General features: G+C 33.4%; 1 protein-coding gene across 4 annotated transcripts in view; it reads right to left on the bottom strand.

Moving 5' to 3' along the window:
* Positions 1–16,949, bottom strand: part of LOC148950598 (uncharacterized) — a 31,723-nt gene extending 14,774 nt beyond the window's left edge. The window contains exons 1-3 of one of the 4 annotated variants that reach the window (XM_089091661.1): positions 16,602–16,949; positions 11,254–11,529; positions 4,884–5,100 (exon numbers count right to left, since the gene is read on the bottom strand). In XM_089091661.1, the coding sequence (XP_088947787.1) occupies positions 4,884–5,100; positions 11,254–11,527 (491 nt within the window). In that variant the 5' untranslated portion in view covers positions 11,528–11,529; positions 16,602–16,949. The remainder of the gene's footprint in view (positions 1–4,883; positions 5,101–11,253; positions 11,530–16,601) is intronic. The other 3 variants (XM_089091662.1, XM_089091664.1, XM_089091663.1) reach the window with 3 other exon arrangements.

Raw genomic sequence — 16,949 nt, 5'->3', positions numbered from 1 at the left:
TTCGTAAATATTAATTATTTATGCCCCACAGTAGTTATTATTAGTGTATCTGACCATTTTGGGGTTCCAATATCTTTACCTGGAATATTTGGTCCAAACCCCAAGACTAAAAGTGTGCCAAAGATGCTTTATGCGGATGGAAATGTGCTTTTGAAGTTTAAGCGGAAGCTTAAAAGTGCAGATTTTGAGTTTCTTCAGGATACTGCAGGTATTGATACTAAATTTGGTAAATGGTATGAAAAAATAAAATTATAATTTCAATAGTGTTTGGAGTTTAAAGAGACAAAGCAAAGATATAAGTTGCCAATTAAACCTTGGATTACAAAAGGATTACTAGCCTCAATGGAAAAAAGGCAAGTGATGTATAAAAGGTGCGCGACTCAAGGTTCAACATCTGATAAAGAACAATATAAAGAATTTAATAGAAAGTTAAAAAGTCTTTTAAGAAAAGCAAAAATTGATTACTTTGCACAGAAATTTAAAGATTATGAAGGAAGCCCAGCTAAAACCTGGCAACTGATTAAGTCGGTAATAAGCCCAAAAAGTGAATCAATAACTCCTAGTAATTTACCGTGGGAGTCGGATAGTGGTGTAGCCAATAACTTGTGTACCCACTTTTCAGAAGTAGGGCTAAAAATATCGACATCTCTGGAATGCATAAATGGTGAGGGTACATACCAGAATTTTCTTCCTGAAGCAAGTGATACAACCATTTATCTTCAACCAGTGAGATCGCGTGAACCTGAGGACATCTTAAAAAGTATGAAAAAATCGGCAGCTGGAAACCTTTCAAATAGTTCAAAAAATTTACCTAATTATATCTAGTCATCTGTTGTACCTTTTTAATCAATGTTTTGAATTTGGAGTGTACCCTAATTGCTTGAAAAGTGCTATGGTTATTCCTCTGTATAAAGGAGGTGATAAGGAAGATATGAACAACTACCGTCCGATATCTCTACTTCCAATGATTTCTCGCATTTTTTAAAAATTGATTTATAGACGACTGATGGATTATTTTGAAAAAAGATGTTTTTTTCACTCTAGTCAATTTGGTTTTAGAAAAAATATGTCTACAGAGCATGCTTTATTATTTTTGACAAAACTTGTTAACGATTGCCTAGATTAAAGTTTAAAGGTGTGTTAATTTTTTCAAAATATTATGAAGACTTTTGACTGTGTAGATCATAATATTTTATTGGCTTGGCTTGAAAACGGTGGGATTCTTTTCTAAATTCTGAACTTGATTGCTTTACTTCTTAAAAGAAGGATACAAGGAGTGCGGCTGAGAACAGTCCTTTCAGAAGAGAGGGTAGTTAAATGCGGAGTGCCACAGGGATCTGTATTGGGTCCCCTATTATTTCTTGTGCACATTAATGATCTAAATGGATGCCTCAAACAACTGTCAACTCCAAGGTACACTGATGGCCCGGTGCGAGCAATACTTGCAAGATTTGCTGATGATACTCAGTTTACAATGGCCGCGAAAACAGAAGCAGATTTCAAAAATGACATGAAAAAAGGAATGGTGATAATCGAGAGGTGGATGCCAGTGAACAAACTACTTGTTAATCAAAAGAAAACAATGTTCATGTTTTATGGCAGAAGTGTAAATTACTGTCCATGGATTGAAGAAATTGAGTTATTAAATGGAAGTACAAAGCGGACAAGTACAATAAGGTATCTTGGTGTAATTGTAGATGAATGCCTAAGTTTTAAAGATCATATTGCATTTATAAGTACTAAACTAGCCAAAAATGTTGGAACTCTATGGAAACTGAAAAATTTTTTTCCTAAAAAGTTTATTAGAATGTTATATTTTTCTCTTATTCATCCATATTTGCTGTACTGTGTTACAGTTGGTCGTCGACGTTCACTAGCCATTTGTATCCGCTCCCTGTGTTACAAAACAAAGCTGTAAGAATTTTGACCAATGATTTGTCCCAGAATTTGTTCAGATTGAGGTATCATCAATTAAAAATTTTAGCATTCTTTGGTTTGGTTAAATTTTATTTAAATTTGCTTATGTATAATTTTTTTTCTAATTTATTACCTACATGTTTTTCGAAAATTTGTAATGAAAGGAATCATAGTCATGACACTAGAAATTTTGATTAGTTAGAACGCCGGTTCCAGTTACTACCAGATCTAAATTTTCTATTAGGTATATTGGTCCTGAAGTATGGAACAGGTTTCCGGCGGAACTAAAAGGTAAGAAGGTTCTTGAGGAATTTCGTGCTTCTTTGCGATGTATTTGTTTTAACCAGTATTGTAGACACGGATAAGGTGATTGATCTGGGAGTGAGTATATGTTTGTGAGTGTTAAAAGAGAAAAATTTTCTTGTGTGTTGATAGAGGTGATTGTCGGTATATGAAAGGAATCATGATGAATCATAGAATATGAGTGTTGAATTCCTTTAAGTTCCCTTTAAAATAAAAAATTTTTTTTTCCTTTTATTTTTTATTTATTGTTTATTAGGGGTGGGGGTGGGGAGGAGGAGTCAGAGAGCTTTATTTCCCCGAGGTAGTGTATTAGTGTAAAAGTAGTTGAAGTGCTCCCTTTTTGGGGTCATCTCAAACACGCTAATATGCGTCGGGACCTATTTTGATACTGTTGGTATTATATGCAGTTTTGTTTTGTTAGCATTATATGGAGACTTGTATGTTGTTTTTTTCGTGACGCATATGTTATAAAAAAAAAAAAATTATCAGTCACCAACACCTTAGTTAATTACTAGACGGTGTCGAGCAGAAGGAGACGTTGTGTATGTTCTCTGATCCAAAGCACATTGGATAGTTGTTTCTAACTTTATATACAAAATTATCACATGTGATTCCCAACGTACCACTTCTTACAAAAATAACACATGATGAGAAAAAATGATGGATAAATTTAACATCGAAAGAAGCACAACCAAAAAAAAATGGTAATCGATCAAATTAAAGAATCGTAGCTATTTGTTTTCTACCAGAAAAAAAAGTCCAAATGTAGAAATTTTCAGTGTGTGGGGAAAATTGCTAGATTAAATAAGACTCTTGTTAAAATCAAAAATGGGGCATAATAATTTGGCTTTCAGACAGTGACTGGATGGGAAATTGCTTCTCAAGTATTATCACTAGTCCTTGCTACTTGTTTTGGGTGGAATAAAGGCAAAATGATAGCACTGCAAGAACGAGATGAAAGAAAGAAAAATGAAGCGCTGCAAGAAAGAAAGGGATGAAAAAGAAAGCCAGAGTGCTCAATTTCTTTCGTATTTCAATAGCCGTTCTGAATTAGTTACATTTTATTTTCAACATGATAAACTTCAAGGATTCTTACTACTAACAGACCGCTAATTCCTTACGTTTTTTCGAAAACTTTCAATGATCTACGGCTATATATGTTGAGTAATATCTAGAATTGACTAACATAAAAATACCAATACATTCTCCATAATGACAGACTTAAGCAAACCCAAACAAACTCTAGCCATTTTTTTTCAAATTGCTGACTTGTAAAACTTCTTTTATTGATTTTGGTCACACGGTCCACCTCAAAAGTTTAAATGACCAGAAAATTAATAAAATATGTAGTACATACTAAACATACTAATACTAATACATAATATACATAAACATACTGTAGTATATACTAAACAGCACCGCCATATCTGGTGATTTATTACCACTTTTAATTACTGAACCCTCTTTCTCCCTAGTGAGAGACTAGGGTCTGTCAACAGTTTTTCATACTTCCTTATTATGATTTTTATATTTTCTTGCTATGATTTTCCAACAGTTTAAACCAGTGGTTCCCAACCAATTTCGGGTCATGCCCCACCTAGGTATTTCTAAAATCCTGACCCCTCCCACCTATTGCTATTTCATTTTATTAGTAAAAATTTTACGTATTCACCTAAAGAAAGCTTAAAAGGCCTTCAACTTGTTTTTTTTCTGGATCGTCCTCTATGCATATTTCATGCTAATGAAAAATATTGCGTGAATACAACACCTTTTATATAATGCATGACGTTATTGTAATACGTCATATTGTAATGTTTTTGCACTTTAAATGCAGATGAATGGGACGTAATTCACATGAAAAATGTTTTTTCAAAGGCTCCAAGATATAGACAGGCAAAGACTGCACGTCTGATCCGTAACACACCAAAATATTGCCCTGTCCCACTGGTTGAACTTGCACACCACGTTGGGAGTCATGAGTTTCCACGTTGGGAGCCACGTTCATGAGTCAACAGACGATTACTAAAATGTTTTGTATATAAAGAATTCCTAATTGACAAATGAACACTTAAACCCAACAGCCTTCTGAGATAATTAGAACCAATTTGATGATTATGACGAAAATAAGAAGACGAATGCAGCTGACTATGCTAAATGGTGCTGAATAGTTAATTTCTTTCTGGGGATATTTATCTTCTACATGTATATTTTGGTTCCATAAACAAAGACCATTTAAAATTACAAAAAAAGCATAAAATCTCACTTGTCAGCAAAGCAATTTAAATATCCAAAAATTACTTTAATTAAGTTGAGAGAAAAAGACAAATGAAGACAAGATTTTAGTAGGTTTGCGGTTTGGGTGATTTTTTTTTCTCCAGACTACAGAACTCTGATAGAGCTAGTGATTTTTCTTTTTTCGTGCTAGCATTTTATCTCAATTCCAAACAATTTAATTGATGTATTTCAATTCTAAAGAAACAACACTGAAAAACAGAACACTGTAAGAGTTGGTGATCAATTCCAAACAGGTTAATATACGTATTCTAAAGAGACAATATTCCCATCGGTCCATGATTACACGTTTGAATTTCTAAAAAGAAGGAACACAGAAAGAAATATAGTACCACTAAGCAAAGGTCTGAGATACAAAAAGAATACCATACCTACAAAGCTTGATAAACCGTTGAAGTTGACTATGACGTTTAGTAAGCTCCAGTTTTTGATCAGCAACTTTTTTCTTCAACAATCGTATTTCATTTTTGGACCCGTTATTTTCATCTTCTAGCTGGTTTAAACGATCAGCCTGACTGCTGATAACTATTTTTGCGTCATTTACAGTATCTGTCAGATTTCCAAGGAGTCTTTTGAAAGACTGATCTTCTGAAAAATGAAAGATAAGATAAGAACACACTAGTATTATATCGAATGCAACTTATAATTTTATACCAAGCAATGCATTGAGCATAAAAACCCGAGTACAAACAGCACCTTGCGCAGAACTATCAAAAAGTAAAACTACAGAAAAACATTTTCAAGACTAAAAAAAGTAAACAGTAGGTGCTTAAAAACAAAAAATAGAAAGTTTATATACAAAATAATGCAAAGAAAAGCTAAGAAATACTGTCATTCTATCTTTTCAAAAACTATACCAAAAACTAAATCTGAAAATTAACTTTTTTTTGTATTAGCATTAATTTTAAATATTAATCCTTAATTGGAGTATTTCACTAAATGGGGAAATTCTGCATTTTAAAATTTCTATTTGGCTGTTAAGGTTCTTATTTTATTTCTTATACAACGCATCATGTTATACTAAAATTTAATTTTAAAAAAATCTTTTCAAAAAATTAAGCTTATTGTTTTCAACCTTGTGTAGCCCCAACATTTCACAGTCACTGTTATTACTAAAGCTTGTATAATCCTAATCTTAGGCTGAGGACTTATCTTCCTGCTCTTCCAAGCTTGTTTTAACCACGTAAAAACACCATTCACCTTTTTTTTAACTTCGTCACTGCATCCACCAACCTTCCGATTAATTTTATGAAGGTAAGTGAAGCTATTCACTCAGTCGATCTCCTCCATATCCAGAATTAACTCTTCAGTCTCATGCATTCCTAAATCGAAACAACTTCGTTACAATATTGTGTTAAAGTTAATGTTTCGGCGAGGAAGAAAAAAAACAGTGAAGAAGAGGGGGCACCTGCCCCGGGCACGGAAATTTTAGGGGCACAGAATTTCAAAAAAATAATCTAATGGCTATAATCATTTTCTAATATTTAAATTTTATTTTTATCAAAATAAAGTAAAGGATGCATTCAATAAATGAAAATAATCAATAAATTATTAATTAGTTAATAAAATAAAGACAAATTAAAAATAATAAATAAAATATATAAATAATAAATTAAAAATTATCAAAAAGTAAATTATTAATTAGTTAATAAATTGAAAACAATTTTGTTGATAAACGAAAATTTTATTAAAGTTTGGCCTTACAATTTTTGTGGGAGACAGAAGGGGGAGGGCACTAATCAAGATTTTGCCCGGGCGCAAGAGAGGCAAGAACCTCCACTGGTTTTCCTACTTTGGTAATTCAGACAGATAAGGACTTAAACGAGGCCTTGCCCTTACCCACCCATCTAATCACCTAGGGCAAACAGTACAGTCAATGAACCAAAAAGAAGGTTCATGGACATAGTTCATCGTAGTTAGTAAATATAAGCCATTGTAAAGTCAAAAGCAAAAACGCCTCAAATCTAAGGTGATATTCCCAAGTGATCACCATCAATCAGGGCTCATAAGAGAAATACACATTAACCCTTTAACTACTCTTGCTTTCTGAGCTCTCAAAAGCTCCAAAAAACTGTTCAATATGCTAGTATTTGTTGCTAGGAAATTTTCATCTAATTCTGGGAGGATTTTACCTTTCCAGCTAATACCATGATCCCCCATACCCTATTTCTGTTTCTAAGGACAAAGCCCAATATTCCACATAAACGGGGATAAGTCATAACCCTGATTAACTCCTAAATCTTCAATGAACCGACTACTAGCCCCGCTTCCTACATTAGCCACAGCAACATTATTCTTCATTTGCCAAGCACCTACTGTCGAAAAGTGTTTCTGTCGTAATTTTGACTAAGCCATGGAAGGGATGTTATATGGTGGAAGGGCACCGTGCAAAACGGCTGGCCTGAGGTTTGATAATGGTAGCTAATTTCAGAATCGACCAAACTAGATCTGTTAGTTTTTAACTGATCGAGCTTAAAGATTAATTAACATTATTAAGATTTTAATTTTGTTAGCTTTAAGTGTAGGTCATACACAGATACTGTCATTAATTTTTTTAATTCAATTATATTGGCACCACCGAGAGGAGAGGAGGTAAAATTAAAAAAAAGGGGAAAGGAACGAATAGGCTAAGTTCTGCCTCCAGTAACAATAAAATGATGCTTAAATTCTAGACTCCAAACCTAACCCAAAATCTAGAGTCCCTTAAATTCTGACCTCTTGGTCAGATACATAAGATCGAGAACAGCTCTTCCATTCAATGAACAAGCATTTTATTCAAAGGAACGGAGACCTTGGTCAAAATTTTTCAAAAAATTACACATCTCCCGAACTGATTAAAGTGTACAACCTCCAAATATTATCAAATATTCTTGAATTTTTGAGATATTTACCTTTTATAACACTGAGACTCGTGGACTGCACAATTTTGCAAAAATGTTGCGTCTTACTTTGTGCCTTACAAAATTAAATAACCTATTTTAGTCGTTAGAGGGGAGATGGGTTTAGACCCAGCTCTTATTTGTTATAACTTGTCTTCATTTTTGTTTATTCATAGTAATTTCTGATCGTTTAATCTTTGACTTATTATATAATAATTTCAGGATTTAATATTGCTCTTTACTCTTTTTTAAGTTCTTGTATTTTAAATTCTGTTCATTTTCTAATTGATATATTTGTATTACTATGTGCTAATTAAAGGGAAGCTTTTAATGATTTTTAAACAAGTTTCTCTATTGTTGAATGCTTCATTTACCAATCGCCATTCAAAACGTAGGGACAGGTGATTTTATCAAACAGTTCGTGTTAACGAACTGTAAGTAGGGAGCAACCCGGCTCAATAGTAACCGAAACCCTAGAAAACAGGATTTTGATACCAATAGATACACCAAAAGAATCAAATTTTAATGCTGATTTCAAATATATAAGTTTCATCGTGTTTAGTCCTACCCATCAAAAGTTACGCGCCTGAGAAAATTTGGCTGATTTTCGAAAAATGGATAAAGGCCCTCTAAAAGTTATAGAACCTTAATGAAAATCACACCATCAGATTCAGCGTATCAGAGAACCTTACTGTAGAGGTTTCAAGCTCCTATCTACAAAAATGTGGATTTTTGCATTTTTTGCCAGAAGAAAGATCACCGATGCGTGTTTATTTGTTTTTTTTCCCAGGGGCGATTGTATGGACCCAGTGGTCCTAGAATATCGTGGGAGAGCTCATTGGAACGGAAATTAAAAGTTCTAGTGCCCTTTTTAAGTGACCAAAAAAAAAATGCAGGGCAACTAGGCCCCCTCCCACGCTCATTTTTCCCAAAGTCACCCGATAAAAATTTTGAGATAGCCATTTTGTTCAGCATGGTCGAAAATATGATAACTATGTCTTTTAGGATGACTTAATCCCCCGAAATCCTCGGTGGGAGGTCTGAAAGTTATGAACTTTACCCAATGTTAACATATAGTATTGGTTATTGGGAAGTATACAGACGTTTTCAGGGGGCATTTTTTCTGGTAGGGGGGGGTGGTCTGGGGTTATGTTGGAGGATCTTTCCACGGAGGAAGTTTTCATGGAGGAAAGGACATTGCTATGAAGTGGGCGCCGGATTTCCCCGCATTATTTAAAAGTAGATCAGAAATTAAATATAAAAAAACAAGTTTTTCAACTGAAAGTAAGGAGCAACATCAAAACTTAAGACGAACAGAAAATATTACGTAAATGATTGGGTTGGCCCCCTAGTCAATACCTCGTTCTTTAAGCCAAATATTTCTTAGTACTGTCAACAGAGCTATCTATTCTAATTAACGGCCTTTCTGATTCAGGGGTCATTTTTAAAGAACTAGAATAAAATTCGAACTTTAGCTTAATGAGCAAGGTATTGACCAGGGGGCGAACCCCCTAATATACGTATTAAAATTATATAAATATAGAAGTTCGTTACTTAAGTTAATTCGTAAGTTACGTATATTTATTACAAATAAAAACGTTTGTATAAACAAGTTTCGAGAAAGCCATTTAACCAAATTAAAAGTAAAATCAATATGCAAACTTTGTTTTAATTATTCGTGTATGGTGAGTAAAATTCAAAACCTGCATTAATTCAAAAACGTTCAAAAATTAAATAAAAAAAAGAAGTTTTTTTTAACTGAAAGTAAGGAGCGACGTTAAAACTTAAAACGAACAGAAATTATTCCGTATATGAAAGGAGCTGTCCCCTCCTCAACGTCTGGCTCTTTACGCTATAGTTTGTCTTTCTCACAACTCTATTTCTTTAAAAAATAAAAAACTTTAGCGTAAAGAGCGAGGCGTTGAGGAGGGGCCAGCCCCTTTCATATACGGAATAATTTCTGCTCGTTTTAAGTTTTAACATTGCTCCTTATTTTCAGTTAAAAAAAACTTGTTTTTTTTAATTTAATTTTTCAAAGAAAATACAAATAAATGAGCACGGTCTACTTCAAGGAAGTGTAATAGAAATTTTTTTTTCTCTCTAAAAATCTGAATAGAACATACTCCTTGATCGTTCAACGATTTTTAGGACCAGATAGTTTTTTTTCATCTACAAATGCAAACTGTTGCTGCAAAATAGGGTAAAAACCTGAAATAGGAACAATATGGCTCCTGGAAATGACCATGTGCCACGGCAAGCAAAAGTCTTTGTTTTTTTGTGCGTCAAGAGATAGAAACCAATACTATCCTATGACTAAGTCCTATAAAACCTAAGTAAAGAGCTATCTGACAAGGACATGGACCCATTGGCTTGCTAGGAAGAAAACATAGACAAATATCTAGCATTGGCATTTTTAGGAAGAAAGCACTTTAGCATCCCAGTCACCACTGAGAGTGTGTTCTGTATTGCAGGGGAGATTTTGGTTCTGCAGAGAGCAAACAAAAATATTCCAAATCCCACGTCTTTGTAGTACAATTTTTGGTATATTTGCTTCATTTGTTGGTGTATTTTATCAGTTTAAATTGGAATATAATTGTAATTGGATAAAAAATCGTCGTAAATTAGCTGTAATTCTTTGAAAAAACTAGTGTAATAAAAAATTTAATTTTATTTGCTTGAAGATGACAATTTTAATGCCTGAATTTACCAACTCAAGTAACCTCTTGATTGCGCATCTCTGTTAGGTGTAGATAATTCAAATAATATTTGAACTTTTTATTTACTGCTAGGTGTAATAAAAATATGTCGGAGATCTTCATCTGTTGGAGACGCTCTTGATGAATAAATAATTCAGTCACATTTGCAGCATTAGGTTTGTTAGAGATCAATCAGAGATTCGCATTTGGGTGGCACCTGTCGGTTTTGGCCAAGAAGCTCATGGTAGATACTCGTTCCATTCAATTTTGTCATGTTACATGTAATAGAAATTTGTCAGTGTTCTGCATCTGGGTGGCACCAGTTGGTTTTAGCTAAGAAGCTCTTGGTAGATACACGTTCCATTCACTTTTGCCATGTTACAAGTAATAGAAATCTGTCAGTGTTCTGCATCTGGGTGGCACCAGTTGGTTTTGGCTAAGAAATTCTTGGTAGATACACGTTCCATTCACTTTTGCAATGTTACGTGCAATGGAAAACTGTCAGCTTTCTGCATTTGGGTGACAGTAGAAACTCACAGTAAATAAACATTTCAGTTACTTTTTGCCATGTTAGGTATTTTACCATTTTAGACCTTCAAACATTAAACTATAACCTTTCCTTTGTTCCTATAGATGTTGAAATAATATGGGAATTGGGGAATGCTGAGGAGGCTGAACTAAGTCAAAAGACACTATTTGGATCCATATTCTCAAAATAGCACATCCGCAATATTTTAGGAACAGCTAAGGGTATTAAATTGAAACTTCCAGAATATATTGGGGGGGAGGGGAGTTGAACTAGATGTTGGAATAATGGTAGGCATTAGGTTCTACTTCTTACATCATGTTCAGTCCAGGCGCCATCGTCCCCAAGCATGTCAGTAATGGTAATTTCAAACTTGTTTGAAAAAAAAAACAGAATAGTAATAGTAGCCGATGTACCCTGATACGTGGCTATTGATATATCAATAACTTCATAAAATTGTTTGAGTAGGAAAAACTGACTTGTTTAATGGCGTGAATTCTATGGACCTGAACCTTGGCATGCAGATTCAAATTTTCCAGCCCAAAATAAACAACAATACTGCCTTTTTGCTCTTCATCAATTTCTACTAACAAATATTTCTTCTTTAAGCACTTTAAATACAGTTTGAAAATCATCCTACCATTGTTTTTTACTTTGAGGTTTTCCAGAAAGAGCACAACACCATCTAGTCGTTTTGAAAGGTCTCCTTGCTCTAAAGCAGCGTCAACACTATCAGTAATTATTTCAGTTGGTTCTATATTGCTCATGACTGATTTTTTTGGACCCTTCTTTTGATTTTCCAGTGTGATTTCTATACAAGAAGACGCATTTTGAAATATCCGACGAGACTGGCAAGTGTTTGGTTTGTCTTGACACTCACGTGGCACAAGACGATGTACAGCAACTTTTGACATACCTAGAACATAGAGATGTTCTGGTTATACAATGTAGAGCATATACTGTCATTCAAAGTATTAGAAAGAGGTTTAAAAGTTGTGGTATGGGGCAGATCACTATTACACCAACCTTAAGCCAAGTTTCTGAGAGTTTTGTTGCTTTGTGGTAAAAAAAAAAACATCTTTTGGGAGTAATTGATAATAAACAGTTTTCCAAAGAGTTCAACTACTCACTATCATTAGTTTACTTGATTTCATTTTAAAATATTTAGAAAAGCCTAGAAAAAGGCTAAATTTATTTGCAACAGACTTTCAATAAGCCATCAATCTTGTTGATCCCAAGAATCTGCTGGGAAAGATGGCAAACAAAATTATTCCCCTTTTCTTATTAATACTGCAAGAAGTTTTCTAGCAAACCAATAACAAATTGTCTAATATTTTTTTTCTTCTCTGCTGGTTTTCTGAAGTTTCCTGTAAGGAACACTGATTAGTCATTTATACTTCCTTTTCATTATTAATGATAAAGCTGTTGAGATAGACAAAAGATGGAAGTATGAAGATGATATTTCTTACCTGAGAATGTATCTGGAGTGGGTAAAAGCTAAACTTTCAGCTACAATGAAAAAGTTGCCTCTGAAGCAGCAGAACTCAGTATGCTGGCAAATAAAGATAAATTCCCAGTAAAAAATTCAGATAAGCTGAACTTGAACCAAATATAGACCCAAACCTTCTCACCAACAGCACTACCCTGCTAGGGGTAGTGATCTCTTCTGATCTAACTTGGCATGACCATACAGGAAGGATTGTAAAAAAGGAAAATGGTGCTATCCAAATGCTGAAAAATTTAAAGAATTTCCTGGTTCCAGAGGATAAGCTTAACTTAATTTCCTGCATGTTCATCCTCCCACTATTAAATATGAATCTCCTGTTTGGAATTTCATCCTGCCAAAAGAAGAAATTGATAAAATTGAATAGGTTCAGAAGAAAACACTGCAAATCATCTATGGAAGTTCATGTTGTGTTGCCTTATTCTTTTTATCTAAAAGCATTTGAACTTGACTGCCTTTTGTCTGTTGTGAGAAACTGTACATGAAATTTCACTCAAACCTCCTCATCCATCCCATCTACAAGAAATTCCTCCTGTCTCTCTTCTTTCCTCTTATTATTTGCAAATCTTTGTGCTGAATTTTGTTCAGGCTTTTAATATTTAGTAGCTTGTGCATTTCGACATCTTTTGTACTTTATGACAAAATTTTTCTTCTGTTGACCATATTTTAATCAATATTTTATTTTATAACTAACTTATTCACAAAGAGATACATGTTTTGGACCATTCCCATGAAAGTGGATTTTGTTTACAATAAATCATCTGGATTTGAATCAAACCAAAGCTCTAATAAAAATAAAATCAGCAAAATTTAAAAACCTCAACAACCTTGGGCTACAGCTAGCCCCATTAGAAGGGTAATGGGGGACTGAGACACAATAGCAATGATTGTGACATGTATACTTGCAGTAATCTGGATAAATTTGTACTCATTGGCCACATTTAAAGAGAATATGCTAATAAAAAAACTAGTACCCTCAGATTCCTTGTTTTATAAGGAAAATCATCATGTTGCTTTTCTGATAATGCACCCCCTCCCTTTGCTTGTCCCAGGTATATTTCTAAATAATCTATTTCTTTGTTTATGTTTATTAATTTAACAAACTTTTTCTACAAAATAAGTTTTTCAAAGAAAAGTAAAGAACTTCATTAAATCGAAAATGAGCAAAAATAGATTCAAATAATCTACCAAGCTTAAAACTACCCCAGTCAACATAAAAAAATAAATAAAACCCAAAAAAAACAGAAATTACAATAGATAGCCAAGTCAAACTCAAAACAAGCAAAAATTAACATGAATAGGGTTGACAACCCCCATGCCTTCTCAAGGCCAGAATGTAATTTGCACTTTACTGAAAAATACACAAATGAATGTGCATTGTCAGTTTAATATACATATGCTGATATTTATTCTTTAAAATCTTAGTAATTATTTATATACTAAAATTATAAAATGAAAACATTAAAAAGAAAAAAAATTGTTTAATATATAACTTGTTTTGAGTTTGACTTGGTTATTTATAGTAATTTTTGTTTGTTTTGGGTTTTATTTATTTATTGATGCTGATCTATGGTAGTTTTACGCTTGGTAGGTTATTTGATTCCCTTTCTGCTCATTTTTGGTTTAATGGAGTTCTTTACTTTTCTTTGAAACACTTATTTTGAGGAAAAAGTTTTTTTTAATTAATTTATGTTTGTTTTATATTGACATAGTCTTTTCCAGGAAAAAAGAAAAAAGTAGCGTAAATCTTTTTGGTTTTTTCTGTGAGAATTCGTGGTATAGTTTCCTTTTTGTACATTGTAAAACCCATTTCAGCAATTTTTAACAATATACATCATTTGGAAGGCACTGATACATATGGCATTGTTTAATTAGTTTTATACCTCCTCTAGTTAAGCTGAAAAATACCATTCCCAAAAAATTCTACTCATATCTATGTTCTATGACAGTCTGGATACACTTACAATCCTTTGATTAAAAAGAAAATTCTTCTATGGACAATTTCCCTCTGTAAATTCCTCCAATGTTCAAAATTGAGCAACCAAAGGGAAAGCATGATATATAAGCAGAATTTGTGTTGCAGAATATCCTATAGTACTTGTTTTTACAATTTATTTATTTTAACTCTTTTTTTTTGTGTTTTGGGAGGTTGAGTTATCATAACAGGGTAACAAAGGTTAAAGAAAACAGTTTGGGAATATAAGGGCAATTGTAAAAGGGTTGCCTTATGATGGAAGTTTCATCAGAAAGTTTTCCCATGAAAAGTACCTTGAAGAAGCATATTTTTCTTATTTGAACAGAATTGATTCAAGTTCTAAGTTAGAGCCAAGCAAATTTAAAATTGACATGACTATTCCAAATAAGCAAGTAATAGTCTAGGCAAAGAAAATTTACAAAGATTTACAAAAAATCAGACAAAAATGACATGTTTCTCAACATTTCTTTGCTTGTGTGCATACATGACATGGCTTTGTTGGATGCTGCTTTTTTTTTGTAGGTGGTAGACTTTCTAAATAATGGAGCATTTGCAACCTGATTTTCTTTAAAGATGTTTTATTTTCTTCTCCAATTAAGGCAATGACGAATTCTTCTCTGAATTTGATTAATTTTATTTTTGAAGAAGTTATTTTTTGAAAAATTTTTAGAGCATTGTGTATATATATCTCTATTCATTACTCATTATCCTTATTCATCTCTTATTCTCAGTATTTTTAATAATAAAATGTGATTAAGTCAAATTGTCAGTTTTGGACATATTTCTGAAAATTGCCATGACAGTCAATGTGTTAACTTGGTAGCACAGTTTATATAATTAGGCAGTAAGTTTTCCGCAGAATATTTCTGGCTCTTCATTCTCGGTGCAAACAAAAAGCTCCTCTAACTTATTCATGCATTAGCGGAATCCACTTATTCATGTGGATGTATTCATGAATGCAAAGCCAAGTTTTGTAATCAAGAGAGATCTGACTTGTCTACCCATGAAAAGATCTAATGTTGCTTATGTTTATACATTCTTTGGAGCACTTGCACCTCAGTCTGGGTTTTTATAATGGGTGAGATAGGGAAAGACCATACTGCTAATTATATATACTGTGCTTGGTAGTCATTAATTTCTTTAGTCTGACCTTAACCTTAGCTTGAATGACAACTCAACCTCCTAGCCCCCCCCCCCCAAAATAAACAACAGAAAAATTAAATAAATAAAATATAAAGATAAATCCTAGACTATAAAATAAACTATACCATATATCACAACATAAATACATATACAAACTGAAGCAAAAGTTTGTCAAAAATGACACACATCATAGTGCACTGACTGGGAAGTGGTTAGGTTAGGAATATGAAACTTTTTGGGATGGGTCTACAGGCTAAAGTATTTCCTAGGAAGGTATTCTGAAGTACCTACCTCTACTCCTTCTCTCTCAAGAGGATCCTGACCTTTAAAAATCTGTGTGTTATAAAAGTGAAACCTAGCAAAATAGATCTTCTGCTTAAATGAAGTATAACAAAATTGTTTTCAGATCACAAATTTGCTCAATCTAAATTTATAAGGTTTTAAGGATATGCAAATACATTTTCTAAATTTTGAAAAAAAAAAACATTGATATGGCTTAAGATTCTACTCAGCTAACAGTACTTACATTTTCAGAACTAAAGCCAGAGAAAAAGAAACTGATAACTGGAAACTAAGGTAAAACGTTGTTTTGTCAAAATTTCAATAGGTCACCAGTCATGTAGGCAAATTTCAGGAATCTCTAGAGGGAGGAGTAGAGGCAGGTAATTCAAAATACCTTCCTGGGACATACTTTAGCCTGTAGACCCATCCCTGAAACTTTCATTTTCCTAACCTAACCCCTTTCCAAGACAGCCAAAAGTAGCTAAATAGGATTTTACCCCTATTTTTGAATATATGCAGAATATTCCAGAATCCCTTCTTTTCTTAATTTCCCTTTGTCTACTCAAATTTACATGCAGAGAGAATTTCTCATGGGGGAACTACCCTGGGAGAATTTTTAGTAAACTTCCCTTGGTAAATATCTACCAAATCATATTATTAACTTATGCATAAAGTGAATATACCACTTGATGTCTTTTTTTATGATGATTAAAAATATAATAATCATTTCTATTGGAAAAGAATTACAGCCCCCCCCCCCTTATATATGCCAATTCAGGGTATATATTTCTACATTAGGGGGGGGGGCAAATTTTGTTTCTGATGTAAATGGGAGGCAAGTTTAAACTTTACCCACACCCCCCTAATGTAGAAATATATACCCTGAATTGGCATATATTGGGGGGGGGCTGAAATTCATTTCCAATAGAAATGATTATTAGCCTATATTCATAATCAGCATAAAAAAAGGCGTCAAGTGGTATATTCACTTTATGCATAAGTCAATAATATAATTTGGTAGATATTTACCCTTCCCTCTTGCTAAAATTTCCCCTGGAGTAAACACTAGCCTACATGTGCTTACAGCAATGGTTTTCTTTGTTCAGATCACTCAAACTCTTCAAAACTAGCAAAAGAAAATAGTAAGAGTAACCAGATCAACAACACTTCTTGACTACTAAGGTCCCTGCAGTATGAGTATGATGGTACAGTTGGGTTCAATATCTGGTTTCCATATTACCAAGCTAAGGTCGAACGCACTGTGGCACCATAGGGTGACAAACGTAAAACTGATCTGATCTGAGAGATTTGAGTCTCCTCTTGACAGCAATGTCAGTTGAGACTTCTTTCAATATGACTAATTTTCTTCCTTCTCAGCACAACACCATTAGCTGCAAATACTTTCAATACAGCAATAATTAATACAACACAG

Source organism: Artemia sp. Qi Xiang Cuo, chromosome 7, assembly GCF_049724085.1.
Source record: "Artemia sp. Qi Xiang Cuo chromosome 7, ASM4972408v1, whole genome shotgun sequence".
Classification (NCBI taxonomy): Eukaryota; Metazoa; Arthropoda; class Branchiopoda; order Anostraca; family Artemiidae; genus Artemia; species Artemia sp. Qi Xiang Cuo.
The sequence above is the reverse complement of the archived record's forward strand: the minus strand, read 5'-3'. Positions and strand labels throughout refer to the sequence as shown.